At 35.9% G+C, this 14,223-nt stretch overlaps 2 protein-coding genes and 1 long non-coding RNA gene across 3 annotated transcripts in view; all 3 read right to left on the bottom strand.

Moving 5' to 3' along the window:
- Positions 1 to 6,245: 6,245 nt before the first annotated feature.
- On the bottom strand, positions 6,246 to 7,339 carry LOC107698392 (uncharacterized). Its single transcript, XR_001635342.1, has 4 exons — positions 7,239 to 7,339; positions 6,532 to 6,621; positions 6,395 to 6,416; positions 6,246 to 6,325 (listed from the first exon to the last, which is right to left on the bottom strand). It is a non-coding gene; the product is annotated as an uncharacterized LOC107698392 (long non-coding RNA).
- Positions 7,340 to 7,439: 100 nt separating this feature from the next.
- LOC107698320 (P-selectin) lies at positions 7,440 to 9,516 on the bottom strand. Its single transcript, XM_016499277.1, has 7 exons — positions 9,421 to 9,516; positions 9,234 to 9,306; positions 8,770 to 9,144; positions 8,478 to 8,585; positions 7,735 to 7,929; positions 7,538 to 7,624; positions 7,440 to 7,444 (listed from the first exon to the last, which is right to left on the bottom strand). Exons 1-7 carry the CDS (start codon positions 9,478 to 9,480, stop codon positions 7,440 to 7,442), a joined length of 903 nt encoding a protein of 300 aa, XP_016354763.1. The 5' UTR covers positions 9,481 to 9,516.
- A 1,435-nt stretch (positions 9,517 to 10,951) lies between these two features.
- LOC107698391 (P-selectin-like) overlaps positions 10,952 to 14,223 on the bottom strand; it is an 8,733-nt gene continuing 5,461 nt past the window's right edge. The window contains exons 15-25 of the mRNA XM_016499392.1: positions 13,987 to 14,178; positions 13,673 to 13,864; positions 13,383 to 13,574; positions 13,088 to 13,279; positions 12,816 to 13,007; positions 12,499 to 12,690; positions 12,200 to 12,376; positions 11,900 to 12,085; positions 11,490 to 11,600; positions 11,386 to 11,407; positions 10,952 to 11,273 (exon numbers count right to left, since the gene is read on the bottom strand). Of these exons, the coding sequence (XP_016354878.1) occupies positions 11,213 to 11,273; positions 11,386 to 11,407; positions 11,490 to 11,600; positions 11,900 to 12,085; positions 12,200 to 12,376; positions 12,499 to 12,690; positions 12,816 to 13,007; positions 13,088 to 13,279; positions 13,383 to 13,574; positions 13,673 to 13,864; positions 13,987 to 14,178 (1,709 nt within the window). The 3' untranslated portion in view covers positions 10,952 to 11,212. The remainder of the gene's footprint in view (positions 11,274 to 11,385; positions 11,408 to 11,489; positions 11,601 to 11,899; positions 12,086 to 12,199; positions 12,377 to 12,498; positions 12,691 to 12,815; positions 13,008 to 13,087; positions 13,280 to 13,382; positions 13,575 to 13,672; positions 13,865 to 13,986; positions 14,179 to 14,223) is intronic.

Genomic DNA, 14,223 nt, shown 5'->3' with positions numbered 1-14,223 from the left:
ATGCAGCCCAATTTACTTCTTTAATCTGAAATATTAATTGAAAACAAATGTACAGTATAATTTTGATTTATCTTGCAGTTTGTCTCTATGAGAGTGAAACTTTTTAATATCCACAAACAATCACACACTATATTGCAGTGTGGGCTAAGAATTGGCATTTTCCAAACTCAAGGTCATTCCTAGTCTAGGCTTTCATCACCTCGTATCATGATGCATATCTTTATGGCACTTTACCAAAGCCAGATGGTGGTCCACCACAGGGCATAGCATTGCCCAGATCTTTAGATTCACACTTCAGTATCAGAAATACCCATAAATATGCACCACATCCGGCCATGGTCTCTCATGAATAGTGATTTTTATTTTGTGATTTTATTAGCTCAAGCCAACATAAATTCTTGTATTTTTATTCTTATGTTGGGCTTGCATGTGACCACCCATAAAGCCAGACCATTGGGGCTGTCCTTCTGGAATGTACCCATGTTACAGTTTGGTGTACTGTAGGGGTTGAGGATAATGTCAGGTGAAAATGTAAGGCATGCTGCAAAGATAGGAAGCCCTTCATACTGTGCCTCTTTGCCCCAGCAACGAACCCTATTTCTGTCTGTACCAGGTTCACATTTCTTACTCTGATATCAGACCTCCAGATGTAAGAGGCACAAGTCACTGAGCAGGAACAATTTAACTGTCTGTTCCTGTCATGTGGACCTGTCAGGAGAGGTTGCAGAGCAGAGATGAGATGAACAATTTGTTTTCATGAGCAAATTTTCGTGTTACGGTTATTCTAATAACTGGAGGTGCAGGTATTTATTCTAAAATAATGTAATAAAAATGTTCTCGTAGAACTAGTACTTATTCAGAAATGTTTTCATTTACATTCGCGGAAACCTGTAGTAAAATACACTACTAATGGCATCGCCGCTTCTTGATTCAGCGACTATGCAGTATAATCCGATTCCCGAACGAATGACTCGAATGAACGAATGGTGAGTCAAAACACACCGCGCCACCAGTGCAGTCCGACTCCGAACATTATCGACAATATTTCGCCAGTCACATCAGGTGTTTCCTTCAGCTGTTCAGAATTGTAACTAATCCGAATAGAGTCACAACAAGAATCACTCGTTTGATCAAATCGGTCAAACGGTCTAGTCAAAAGTTCTGAAATTGTTAGCGATTAATTTGATTTGATCCATTCGGACAATACACTCACACACTGAATCGTTTGCAGCGGTTTCTCACATCTAAATACTAGTGGATACTTCCGCTCTTTTTTGCGTAGGCCTATACAGCTTGTGAACGATTCTGTACTGCCGGTAAAGACAATCTATACATGCATATCAGTAACGTATCACAATATGGTAACACTTTTTGATGGGGTGCTCCAGTAAAAGGCTAGAAACACCCATGACTCTCATGATCTGGTTTCTGTAAATCACAGTGGCCACTGAAAAAACCTGACTCACATATAGTAGCACAGCAGTTAGACCTAATAGTGCACAAAACTTTTGATGCAATCAGTGCACATTTAATACAAATAAATAAATGAATATTAAAGGAATGACTGTATCGGTTTACTGATGTGTGAACGCGTCAATCTCCGTCTCTCATGCATTTTGGCGCTAGACTGGCCTTTGGCAAACCAAGCAGCCAAAGCAAACGAAAAATAATCAAACGGCTATCATACGGTCACAGCGGGTAGCAATAGCCTCGTTATTATTACGATAGCAGCCAGGAGGCATCCACTCAGCTGATCAGTTATTTATTACGCATTTCGTGCCAGGATGGGCTGCAGACCCGCTCCCTCTTAAGCATATAATTGGCGTCACGCTGCGTTAATGCCAGGACAGATGCGACTGGTTAGGCACCCGTGCATCTCTCTCCTTCTGTGCTGAAGAGCTGAAGAGCTCCTACTGACCAGCAGCAGAAATAAACAGAAGGTCCCTGTTATGCATTACATTTGCACATTCCTATCAAATATTTCTTAATGTATGTGTGACCCTGGACCATAAAACCAGTCATAAGTAGCATGAGTAGCTATATTTTTTTTTGTAGCAATAGCCAACAATGCATTGTATGGGTCAAAAATAGGTTATCGATTCTTCTTTTATGCCAAAAATCATTAGGATATTAAGTAAAGATCATTTTCCATTAAACAAATGTAAATTTCCTAAATATATTAAAACTTTTTTTATTTGTAATATGCATTGCTAAGAACTTAATTTGGACAACTTTAAAGGTGATTTTCTCAATATTTAGATGTTTTTTTTTTTTTTGCTCCCCCAGATTCCAGATGTTCAAATAGTTGTATCTCAGCCAAATATTGTCCTATCCTAACAAACCACACATTAATGGAAAGCTTATTTATTAAGCTTTCAGGTGATGTATAAATCTCAATTTCAAAAAATTGACGCTTATGATCCATATATGGTCCACGGTCACATATTGGCTAAATAAGCTCACAATTTAGCAAAAATCATAGGCTATTACAAATAGCTCATAAAAATTATTAACTTTACATGTAAATGTTAAAAAAACGTTAGACATGTTTTGGCACTTATAGTAGAGACCATGGCCAGTGTTGGGGAAAGTTACTTTTAAAAGTAATGCATTACAATATTGCGTTACTCCATAAAAATAAACGAATTACGTTACTTAGTTACTTTGTTATGGAAAGTAATGCGTTACGTTACTTTTGCGTTACTTTTTAAATCTGGACAGGGCTTGCTTGTTTGTTTTTAAAATAAAAAAGTTATATTTTTGGCAAATATAAAAGCCTTTTCATACCAAAAGTGAAATGAATAAGCCTCAGGCTGAAGGGAAAGTACATTTACGTCCGTACAGTAGAATGCAGAAGAAGAAATTTCAACACACTTCAGCAATAAAAAAAAGACACACAAATGTTTGTCTAGAGTAATTTTTGCTTATTAGTATGGTTGAACTGGATAATCGAAGGTCAGAAGCAAAGACATTGGTTAATAGAATGGGATTAAATACATAAAGGATATTTGTGTTGTTTAACATTTAATTATTGCAGGTTTGCGTTATATTCTGAGTATATTCTGAGCATTTTTTTATTCATTTTGAGGAATACTGAATCTGTTTTTTTATTTTGTGAGTGAGATTAATTAATGCATATTCATATTTATTTTAGAACTACAGTAGCATCTTTTGATTTCTCTCAACATGGGGACAGGAGAGCTGTCAATCAATAAATTGGAAAAAAAGTAACTTGCGTTACTTATTTGAAAAAGTAACTCAGATATTCTCCTGTAAATTAAAAAGTAATGCATTACTTTACTAGTTACTTGAAAAAAGTAATCTGATTACGGAACTCGCGTTACTTGTAATGCGTTACCCCCAACACTGACCATGGCTATAGAAAATGCTCATTACCTTCTGACCCCAAAGCCTCTTACAGAAGGAACAAGGTGAAGGGGCAACTAAGGGCAAGAGTCTGGATTCTGGGCCTGGGTGACAGTGGGCACAGTGCCCAGAGGCAGCACATTCTGGCCTGGGTGTCTGTTCTGGAGCAGCACATCTAGGGCGATGCTATATGAAACAGTGGGTGAAACAGAGTGTTTTTGGCAGTGTTCATACTGTCTCTCTCACACCTAGTGATGGTGTCACAAAGATAGGAATGACCCTACTGATATTACATTATTAGCATATGACAATGCTGGAAACTATAAATGTATATTTATAATGTGCAAATAAATGCATACTAGCCTATTGATGTGGATATTTCAACACACAACACACAGTTCAGTTCAAATCTTCATTTATTGCAAGCACAAAACAAGATGGAAAATATCAGTTACTTTACTTAAACTTGTATTTTAATTGAATTCAAATGTTGGGTTCAAATTCTCTTCCCATGAAGAGTCAGTCAGACTGTAATTAGCTGCAGTGGAGAAGAATACATTTTGTTAGAACTAACAGTTAAAGTTGAAAATTTATGTTGTTCCAAATCTGTATGAATTTGTATTTTGAGAAATGTTGGTAAACATTTTGGTTACCATTGACTTATATTGTATGAACAAAAAGAACAATAAGACGTATCTTGTTGTATGTTCCACAGAATAAATAAAGTCATACAGGTTTGGAACAACAGTTGAACAAGTAAGTTTTAGTGCTAAATTGTTCCTGAAAGTGACTGGATTGGTCCTTGTTGCGATTGGCGTTTACAGTTTGCAAGCACTAAATATTAAAATATAACAATGAAAGTAGGTTGTTAAATACCAACCAACTAATGTTGTTGTCAAATCCCAATAAATTACCATTTTTATTAGTTTAATGGTTTAAAAATGGTGGTGCCAAGAGTGGAACAGGATCATTCCATTTTTTACCCTTTTTGGAGAATTGGCGCATCAACAGAAACATTAGTCCTCCAAATAGAAGTAGACCAGCTGAAGAAACAGCTCCCACAGTTGCATATATCAGCATGCCGGCACTCGCTGACATCTCCTTTACTAAAACACATAATAGATGTTGTCACAAAGTTTTGGTGGCCTTCCATTTTAAGTGCAATTAAAATTCAATATGTGCAATATTAAAGTGCAGTATTTTTCCACTGAACTGATGCACAAATAATGATGGGTTAGAAAGAGTTGGCAAGTTTGCAAGAGCGCAAAAATGGCAAGGACAGCCCTTACAATTCTAGATCTAGGGGAAAAAATGCCCCTGAATGAGCTTTTGTCTTATAAAGTTATCATACGAGTCACGAATGAGTGCAAATTTGGAAATGATTTTATACAACAGTTAAATGAATAAGAAATTAATTTTATTTTATTATTATTATATTATATTTTGAGTATCATTTCAGTTTAAACCCTTTAACTATCACCCGTCCCCTCTGTGGGACGCCTAAGTTTACTTCACTATATTACAATTAAATCTAATAAAAACTAATATAATCATGACAAACTATATATAGTTGGAAAGGTCTAAGAATCCTAAATATACACTGTCAAAAAAAATCCGTAAAATTTACGGTAAAAAACCAGCAGCTGTGGTTGCCGGAATTTTACCGTACAAAAAACGGTAGCAACGTTTTAGTTTTTACGGTTTTAACTTAAATTTACAGTTAAATACCGTAATTTCATTAACTGATAAAATGTTATTATATACCAGTCCCAAGGAGTATTGAAATAGTACACTTACAAGTATACTACTAGTACACTGATATTTGTATACTTACTACATAAAGTATACTTAAAAATATACTTGAACTTTACTTAAGTATACTTACTAAAATAAACTTGAAGTATACTACTTTTTGGTAAGGGTACTCACTCCGATGTTGTTTCAAAACTTATGTCTTTATTGCTTTTGAGGAACATAGGAAGATATTTTGAAGAATGCTGGTAACCAAACTGTTTTAGTTTGTAAATATATTAAAACTGCCTTTTTACTCGCTGATCAGTCTAGGTCACGCAAGCACTAAACTGCGCTGTGAGATCCAGTGTGAAGAGCTTGAATTCAGAATTAAAAAAAAAAAAAAAATTCAGAATGTTTTTATTTTCTTTTTTAATCTGTGTTTTGCTCTGTTTAACAATTCTGAATGGATCCGTTTATATTTATATACAGTCAGGTTAAGGCGACTGCTGTAGTAGTCTGTTGGCATCTCTGTGTGGTGCTGTTTGCTATTGCAGTTTGACTTGTATATGTATAGAAAATGCACTAAACTAATGTAACATTTATTTTTTTCCTCACAGTTTTTGCTGTTGCACTGTATACATAAATTGTGGATTATGAAATTAATTATTAATTACAATTAAATATTAATCTAAATATTTAGTTTTAATTTATCTTGCAGAAAATATAGTTTTGTGGGAATCATCCTCAGACTTTAACTTGGTAAAACAAGTATCTTTATTTAAAATGTTTCAACTTTTAATACTTTTCCTTTTGTTGTACTGTGATAAATCATACCGGGATGTATGCTAAAACTGTTGGATGTGGCTCCCTACCTAGAAATGTTTAGCCGCCACGGGCTGCCATAAAAGGAAAAGCAACACAAGGATGTTTAAGAGGCGGTTATATGCCAGAAATACAATAGTTTATTATTTTTTAATGTCACCCATTCTCTAGCTCACAGTGTTTTTTTTTGTACAGTAACAATAAACAACATATAGCATTTCTGAGCAAAAGATGACAAAAGAGATTATTGACTAATTTATTGACTATTTCATATTTGCACAAGCAAAGCTAGAATGAAAAAGAATGAACAGAAGAAGATTTGAGGCTTTATGCTGGACAGAGAGGGCCCTCTAGTGGTGTGTGTTCTGCTTCATATACTGGATTCACCGTTTCTTGTTGAGTTCTGCAAGAAAACGTGGAGTAAGATTTCTGTGAACTGTCCAAACTTAATTGAAAAATTAACATAATTTACCTTAATCTCACTGTATTTTTACCTACAACAAAATAAAAATATACATATATATTATATGCATAATACAACATATATGTCTCTTTGCAATTAATTGTTTGAAATTTGATACACTCTTTAAAACTTCACAGTATACTCACTACTACTGCAGTTGGAGCAACAAAATAAACAGCCACAAAACACTGAGATGACAACAGATGCCAAAAGAGCAAACAGAAAATAGACATAACCTGAGGAAAGATATAACAAATCTATAAAGAATTCATTTTATGCCAACATGTTTGCATTTAAAATCAGAAAATTGCCATGTTGTTTTTTCTAAAATGCTTTATGAATCTTTTTAAGATTCAAATTTTGTCCTTTCCCTCCCTTTTCTTTTCCCTTACATTTCTCCCATTTAAAAAAGTAATAATTGAATTTATTTATTTTTAATTTAACCATGGGGTTCAAACATGATTTGGAACAATGTTCCTCAAAGCCTCAATATTTTGAATGTAACAGAGTTGGTTTTGAAAGACATTTGTGTGTGCGTGTGGAAATGATTCAGAGTTAAATCAGTTATTGATTCAGATTATAAATAAATGAATGTGTTAAATAAATAACAGCATACTCTAATGGAGTTAAAATAGTGGCTTAGTGGTAGCAAAAATAAATATATAGGTATTGTTCGCTGAATATTTCTTATAAATGGTATCTAAAAAATTAACTAAAATATTTTTTAATTAAATTCCTCAAAAAAAAATAAAAAAAATAAATAAACACCCTTATTATTTCCTGCTATTATCACATGATGCTCTCATTGTACTCTATATCTGTGGCACAGAACTAAAAAGAGCAAACTCCTCACTTGCACAAATTAGTGGAAATGAAGACTTCCTTGTGCCATCAGCTCTGCAGGTGAACTCAGCAAAACCCATCAGCAAATATCCAGGTGGACACTGTACTCTACAGGCAGATCTAATGCCGTCATGTCCTTCACTGCAGTTCATCAATCGACCACCAAAAAAAAGAATGGGAAAACACTCCGCTACAACAGAAAAATGACAGCTTAATCTTCCATGCATATATTTACATTTTGTTGTAAACAGAATCATAACTTTGGTTCATTTACATTTGTTTGTCTGTTGAAATAATGTTTGCTCTGACCTGTTTCACTCTTTGGCTCAGAGAAACCTAGTTTACACAAACGGGTGAAGTTGTTGACTTGTTCTTTGCAGTCCTCTGGATGTTGTACTGAAAGAAAATGCATGGACTTACAAAATCATAATTTCTGTACTTATATGCATATATTTACATAATAAAAGACATTCTGATGTAAACACAGATTCATAACTTTGAAATACCTATTGCAGCTGCACATGAAGGTGGTGGTGTGTTCCATGCACCTGAGGAATTGCATTTGAGCTCAGCTGTACCATTCAGTTTATAACCACCAGCACAAGAAAATGTACAGTTTGAGTTGAAGGAATGATTCCCAAATAGACCAGAGCAATTCATCCTGCCATGTAGTGGTGCAGAGAGTGGATCACATGAAACGACTGGAGAGAAAAAAACATTACTGCATGATCTAGGAATATTTCAAAGGAGTAGTTCACCCAATAATGAAACTTTGCTGAAATTTTACTCATCCTTAGAACATAAGATGTAGATGAGTTTGTTTCTTCATCAGAGGATTGGAGAAATGTATGTTTTTATCAGGTAATTGAATTCTCTTTCTGACGGCACCCATTCACTGCAGAAGATCCATTGGTGAGCAAGTGATGTACTGTAATGATTAATTTCTCCAAAACTGTTCCGATGAAGAAACAACTCATCTACATCGTGGATAGCCTGTGGGTGAGCACATTTTCAGCAAATTTTCATTTTTTGGGTGAAATATTCCTTTAAGTAAAGGTTATCATAAAATTATACATGCAGGATTATATATCATTTTGTCAATTCAACATTGTTTTTTCCCTGCATCAGAACAGACCCTGGGTCGTGAGCCACCAGCTGAAAACCACCAATAAATTATAATATGTTTCACTTTCTCAGTATATATTACACTTTGCATTTGTTTATCTGTTGAAATAATGTTTGTTCTGACCTGTTTCACACTTTGGCCCAGAGAAACCTGGTTTACACACACAGGTAAAGCTGCTGACTTGCTCTTTGCAGTCCTCTCTATCAGTGCATGTATCATTTGGACAGTGTGCTGAAAGAAAATACCTAGATCAATTAAAAAAAAATCCTTTTTGGACTATAAAACACTCAGATTTTCTCTCTCAGAAACGTCTCTATTAGACTCATAAAGGTTATACATATAAAAATATGTGCTCTAACCGGAAATGAATCAACTAATTGAACAAGTAAGGCACCTTTCATCTCCAACTCCTTACCTTTTTGGCATAAAGGATACTTTGCCAATTGACAGTTGTCATCGTTCCACTTTCCATTATTGTTTGTTTTGCTGGTGTACAATTCCACACAGTTTTCATTAGACTTGTTGTTGTTGGGCTCATTGGTTGCCCAGTTTTGATATTTCATGATTTGTCCATTGGCAACCCACGTCCAAGTGCCATTGATCTTTTGCATTCCAATCCAGTAGTAGGGAGATTTAGTTCTGTTTTTCACATTTTCTTTAAGGAAACGTGTTACATTTTCGTTGTGGACCATCACAATGTCTGTGTAATGATTTTGACACCACTTTCTTGTCTCATTCCAGGACATTGTCTTGTTGTCTATCCAGTAATATGTCCATCCTTCAACACTGACTAAAATGTTGTCCATCAAAAGTTCAAGTTAAATTTATTTCTCACATTTATTTTATTCTGGAAGGAAGATGAATGTAGAATTCACTTACCCAATATGAAGCAGAGATGTATCAAAATTCCTATGTGCACAGATGTCGTTTTAAGCACCACAACACCTCCAGCCTGAACAATAAAAACAGCCACTTAATTGCTAGTATAAATAGATAGTACTTTTTAAAGGCTTGTATTGAACCAAAAAGGTTCAAATTAAATGCAAATTTCATAATAGATGCATACCATGGTTCTCTTTAGTCTCCTTTCGACAGAGGCACTTGTTGTTAGTAGAATATTGTACATCGCAGCTCTAGTTGCATTTCAACAGTCCGTTCTCACATATGCTCTGATAACTGTGGGCACCCACCATATATATATAAGTCATTAGCATTAAATCGCAGGATGTTTTCTCACAGGTTCAAAAGAATAAGCATTATGTAACAACCTGGGAAAGAATGCCACTTTTTGGAAATTGCTTATCTTTTATATGGTCTTTTATCTTTTCGTAAAATTCTGTCTTGCACAAATAGAATGGTGCTGAGTTGCATATAATGATTACATGATCACTTTAACCTCTGAAAGGTATTTCTGTAAAAGCTAACATACACTCCCTGATTATACGCAGCTTCAGGGAAAGACACAGTCACAGGATACATCCAGATGAACATGACCTAGGTCATTTAAACAAAACCTTTCACTGCATTCACAATGCTAATGGCTGTATGCACTTAAAGGTGATGAAAGATAAACAAAGAGACTTCATTCCCAGACTTAATTTAGGTGTTAAGATTCAAATATTCGGCTGATCATCCTACAAATGGAACGATCAATCACACTTACTATTTATTTTTTATACATTGGTGTTGAAAAATGATACATTTATGCTTTGGAAGATTTAGGCATTCAGCTGAAAGTGGAAAATGCATTGAAACACCCATGACATCATGAAAGTCAAACTTTGTTCACATTTACAAATAGATTAAAGGCGTAGTTTTCCCAAAAATGAACATTTCCAGACATTCATTTTCATTTACTCATCCCCAGGCCATTCAAGATGTAGATGTCTTTCTTTCTTCAGCCTAAGAGAAATGTCAAGAGATGCTGGTTAACTTATATGTTATTTTATCTTGTCAAATCATCACTTGCACAAAGAGAATGGTGCTGAGATGCATATAATGATTAGATGACTATGATTGAATGATTAGAAGACTAAACTCATCATAAAAAAGAAATCAAATAATTAAATGTGGGTAATTTATGGCAAGGATCATTCAGACGACACTGACCTCTGAAAGGTATTTCTGAAAAAGCGAACTCTCTAAAATATAAAACAAACACTTGATGATTATATACAGCTTGAAGGAAAGTCCGTCACAGGATATGTCCAGATGAACATGACCTGGACTTGGTTATTTGAACAAAACCTTTCACTGCAATAACTGTACTTACAGTGTACAGTGACCTCAATTCTAGCCTTTATTTAGGTGTTAAGATTCAAATATACTGCTGATAATTTAGATGGAATGATCAATCACATAAATGTGTATTCATGTTTTGATTTTGAAAAATGCTAAATGTTTTTTCGTAAAGTTGTAGAGAGTCACACTTCACACTTTATTGGTTTACATGTACAAATAGTTTAATAGGACCAATACAGTTTTGGAACAATAAATAGTACAAAAAGATGTGTATATTAATAGCATAAAAACGAGTACATTTATACAGTACAGAACAATATGTTCAGTCAAGTAAATCATAAAAGCTTCCATTGGGAAGTAAAAATCACATTCAGTTAGGACTGTTGCCTAGTAACTGATAATGCCAAAAATATCCAAGTGCCTTAAATCATTTGTGATGACATAAATGTTTATGTCCAGTGAGGCAGTTGTGAATCCCGTGAAGAAGAATTTAGTTTTTCAATGAATTGTTCACTGGAATAAGTTACATCGCTATCTTTACACATACTGGCCTGTATATGTGCATGAGGAATATATGCTCACCGGATATGCTGTATGCTATTTGATGCTATTTTGCTCTATATGAGACTGTCAACACTGTTCTTATAAAACTGTGGTGGATCCTCAATATCCAAGGTACTAAAAATGAAACAGACAAAAGCAGATATAGTCCTGTATGTACCAAAAGTGATAAATAATGACAGTAATGATACAAGAAAAATATAACTGCAAAAAAAGAGACATATCTCACCTGTTCAGGTCAAAATTGTTAGCTGGAAACAAAAAGACATAATTTTCAGTATATTATTAAAGAATTAGAACATGTTCACAAACTCAGTAGACTGTTTGACTCACCTTTTCTCCTCAGTCTCTTCAGTATCCAGAGGACTAAGCCCAGACCGGAGACACTGATAGCACCTGAAACACCAAGAGTCACTTCTGTTGCTTTGAAGAGCGATGCAAGAGCTGAAAATACAAATAAAATGAAATAAGCCATAGAACAGGGGTGGCAAATGTCGGTCCTGGAGAGCCGCAGCTCTGCAGAGTTTTGCTTCAACCCTAATCAAACACACCTGAACAAGCTAATCAAGGTCTGAATGGTTACTAGGAAGCTACAGGCAGGTGAGTTTTAATTAGGGTTGGAGCTGAACTCTGCAGGGCTGCGGCTCTCCAGGACCGGAGTTCGCCACCCCTACACTAGAATGTCTTTCTCACTTCATCAACCAAATGGCTTATCTGCATCCCAGTCATTATCAGCTGTTTACCTTGACACACCGCCACTTCCCCTGACCAGCTCCCATTGAAGTTGCACATCACTATCTCGTTACTGTGGTCTTCAAGTTGGTGGCCTTCATAACAGCTGAAGATGCAGAAGGTGCCAAAGGTGGGTTCTTCAGATGAACAGTTCATATGCCCGTTGATCGGCTCAGAAAGCTGTGGGCAGAGCACTGCTACAGAGTTGAAAAAGTGTTTAGTATGATAAAATTCACTTGGGCTAACTTTTTTTTTGAAATGCAATAAATTAACCTGTAAATTCATAAATTAGGAAAAAGTTTATTGATTACCTTCACAGCGAGGTGGTTCCTGACTCCACTTTGCTGCTTTTGTACAGCTGATTTCTGAAGCTCCCTGGAGGTGGAATCCTTCAGCACAACTGAAGCTGCATTTGCTCCCATATTTAAAGCTGGAAGTGCAGCTCAGCTCTCCATTGACATGACTGTCAAGGGCTGGGCAGTGAATAACTGTGAGGAAAGGGGGAAATGTATTAAAGGATCAGACAGTTTTCATGAGAGTTTTTTCAAAGGAGCGATTGCAAAATATTCATCAGATGTATTTTTGTTTGCATAATATAGATGCTACTCACGTTCACAGGTTGGTGGTTTGCTTGACCACTCTGTCGTAGAAGTGCATCTTGTCGTACTGGAACCCTTTAGTTCATAACCTTCTTCACAGGAATATTCACACTGAGAGTCATATGAGTAATTTTCATGAGGATGAGAGCAGTGGATAATAGCATGATCTGGTGAGGTGACGTCCTCTGGTTTGCATTTTATTACTGAAAATCAGAAAAAGAGGATCATCATTAAACTCCATGAGCAGAGATGTTAAAGAGCAAAGAGCAGAACTACTGCTGAACTATTGTAATAAAAGTTTTTCTAAGTAAATTTAAACCCGTCTTACTTTCACAAGTGGGTTGTGAATCATTCCAGCGTCCCGTTGCCCCACAGAACAGTGTAGAGGAGCTGAAGTCTCGCAGTGTGTATCCTTCTTCACACATAAACTCACAGGTGGATTGATAGCTGAAGATGCCTATTGAATGGAGACACTGCATTTGGCCCTTCTGTGGTTTGATCAGCTCTGGACATTGAACAACTGCAAAAAGATGTCAAAGTGTTTTAAAAAGCATCTGATCAAATGTGTCATTTTTATTTTACAGTGTAAATTCTACTCACGTTCACAGGTTGGTGGTTTGCTTGACCACTCTGTGGTAGAAGTGCATCTTGTCGTTCTGGAACCCTTTAGTTCATAACCCTCCTCACAAAAATATTCACACTGAGAGTCATATGAGAAATTTTCATGAGGATGAGAGCAGAGAACACTAGCATGATCTGGTGAGGTGACGTCCTCTGGTTTGCATTTTATAACTGAAAATCAGAAAAAGAGAATCATCATTAAACTCCAAAAGCAGAGATATTGTATAACTATTGTAATAAAAAAATGTTCTAAGTAAATTTAAACCTGTCTTACTTTCACAAGTGGGTTGTGAATGATTCCAGCGTCCCGTTGCCCCACAGAACAGTGTAGAGGAGCTGGAGTCTTTCAGCGTGTATCCTTCTTCACACATAAACTCACAGGTGGATTGATAGCTGAACCGGCCAATAGGATGTTGGCAGTGCATTTTGCCATCCTGTGGACTGATCAGCTCTGGACATTGAACAACTGCAAAAAGATTCATAGACATGTCAAAGGAAAGTGTAAATAATTTAAGCAGGTTTGAACAGCGTCTGTAAATGTTCCTCAGTGTAAATTCAACTCACGTTCACAGGTTGGTGGTTTGCTTGACCACTCTGTGGTAGAAGTGCATCTTGTCGTACTGGAACCCTTTAGTTCATAACCTTCTTCACAGGAATATTCACACTGAGAGTCATATGAGTAATTTTCATGAGGATGAGAGCAGTGGATAATAGCATGATCTGGTGAGGTGACGTCCTCTGGTTTGCATTTTATTACTGAAAATCAGAAAAAGAGGATCATCATTAAACTCCATGAGCAGAGATGTTAAAGAGCAAAGAGCAGAACTACTACTGAACTATTGTAATAGAAGTTTTAAGTTAATTTAGGCCCGTCTTACTTTCACAAGTGGGTTGTGAATCATTCCAGCGTCCCGTTGCCCCACAGAACAGTGTAGAGGAGCTGAAGTCTCGCAGTGTGTATCCTTCTTCACACATAAACTCACAGGTGGATTGATAGCTGAAGATGCCTATTGAATGGAGACACTGCATTTGGCCCTTCTGTGGTTTGATCAGCTCTGGACATTGAACAACTGCAAAAAGATGTCAAAGTGTTTTAAAAAGCATCTGATCAAATG

Source organism: Sinocyclocheilus anshuiensis, unplaced genomic scaffold, assembly GCF_001515605.1.
Source record: "Sinocyclocheilus anshuiensis isolate Anshui unplaced genomic scaffold, SAMN03320099.WGS_v1.1 scaffold1746, whole genome shotgun sequence".
NCBI classification, from domain to species: Eukaryota; Metazoa; Chordata; class Actinopteri; order Cypriniformes; family Cyprinidae; genus Sinocyclocheilus; species Sinocyclocheilus anshuiensis.
The sequence above is the reverse complement of the archived record's forward strand: the minus strand, read 5'-3'. Positions and strand labels throughout refer to the sequence as shown.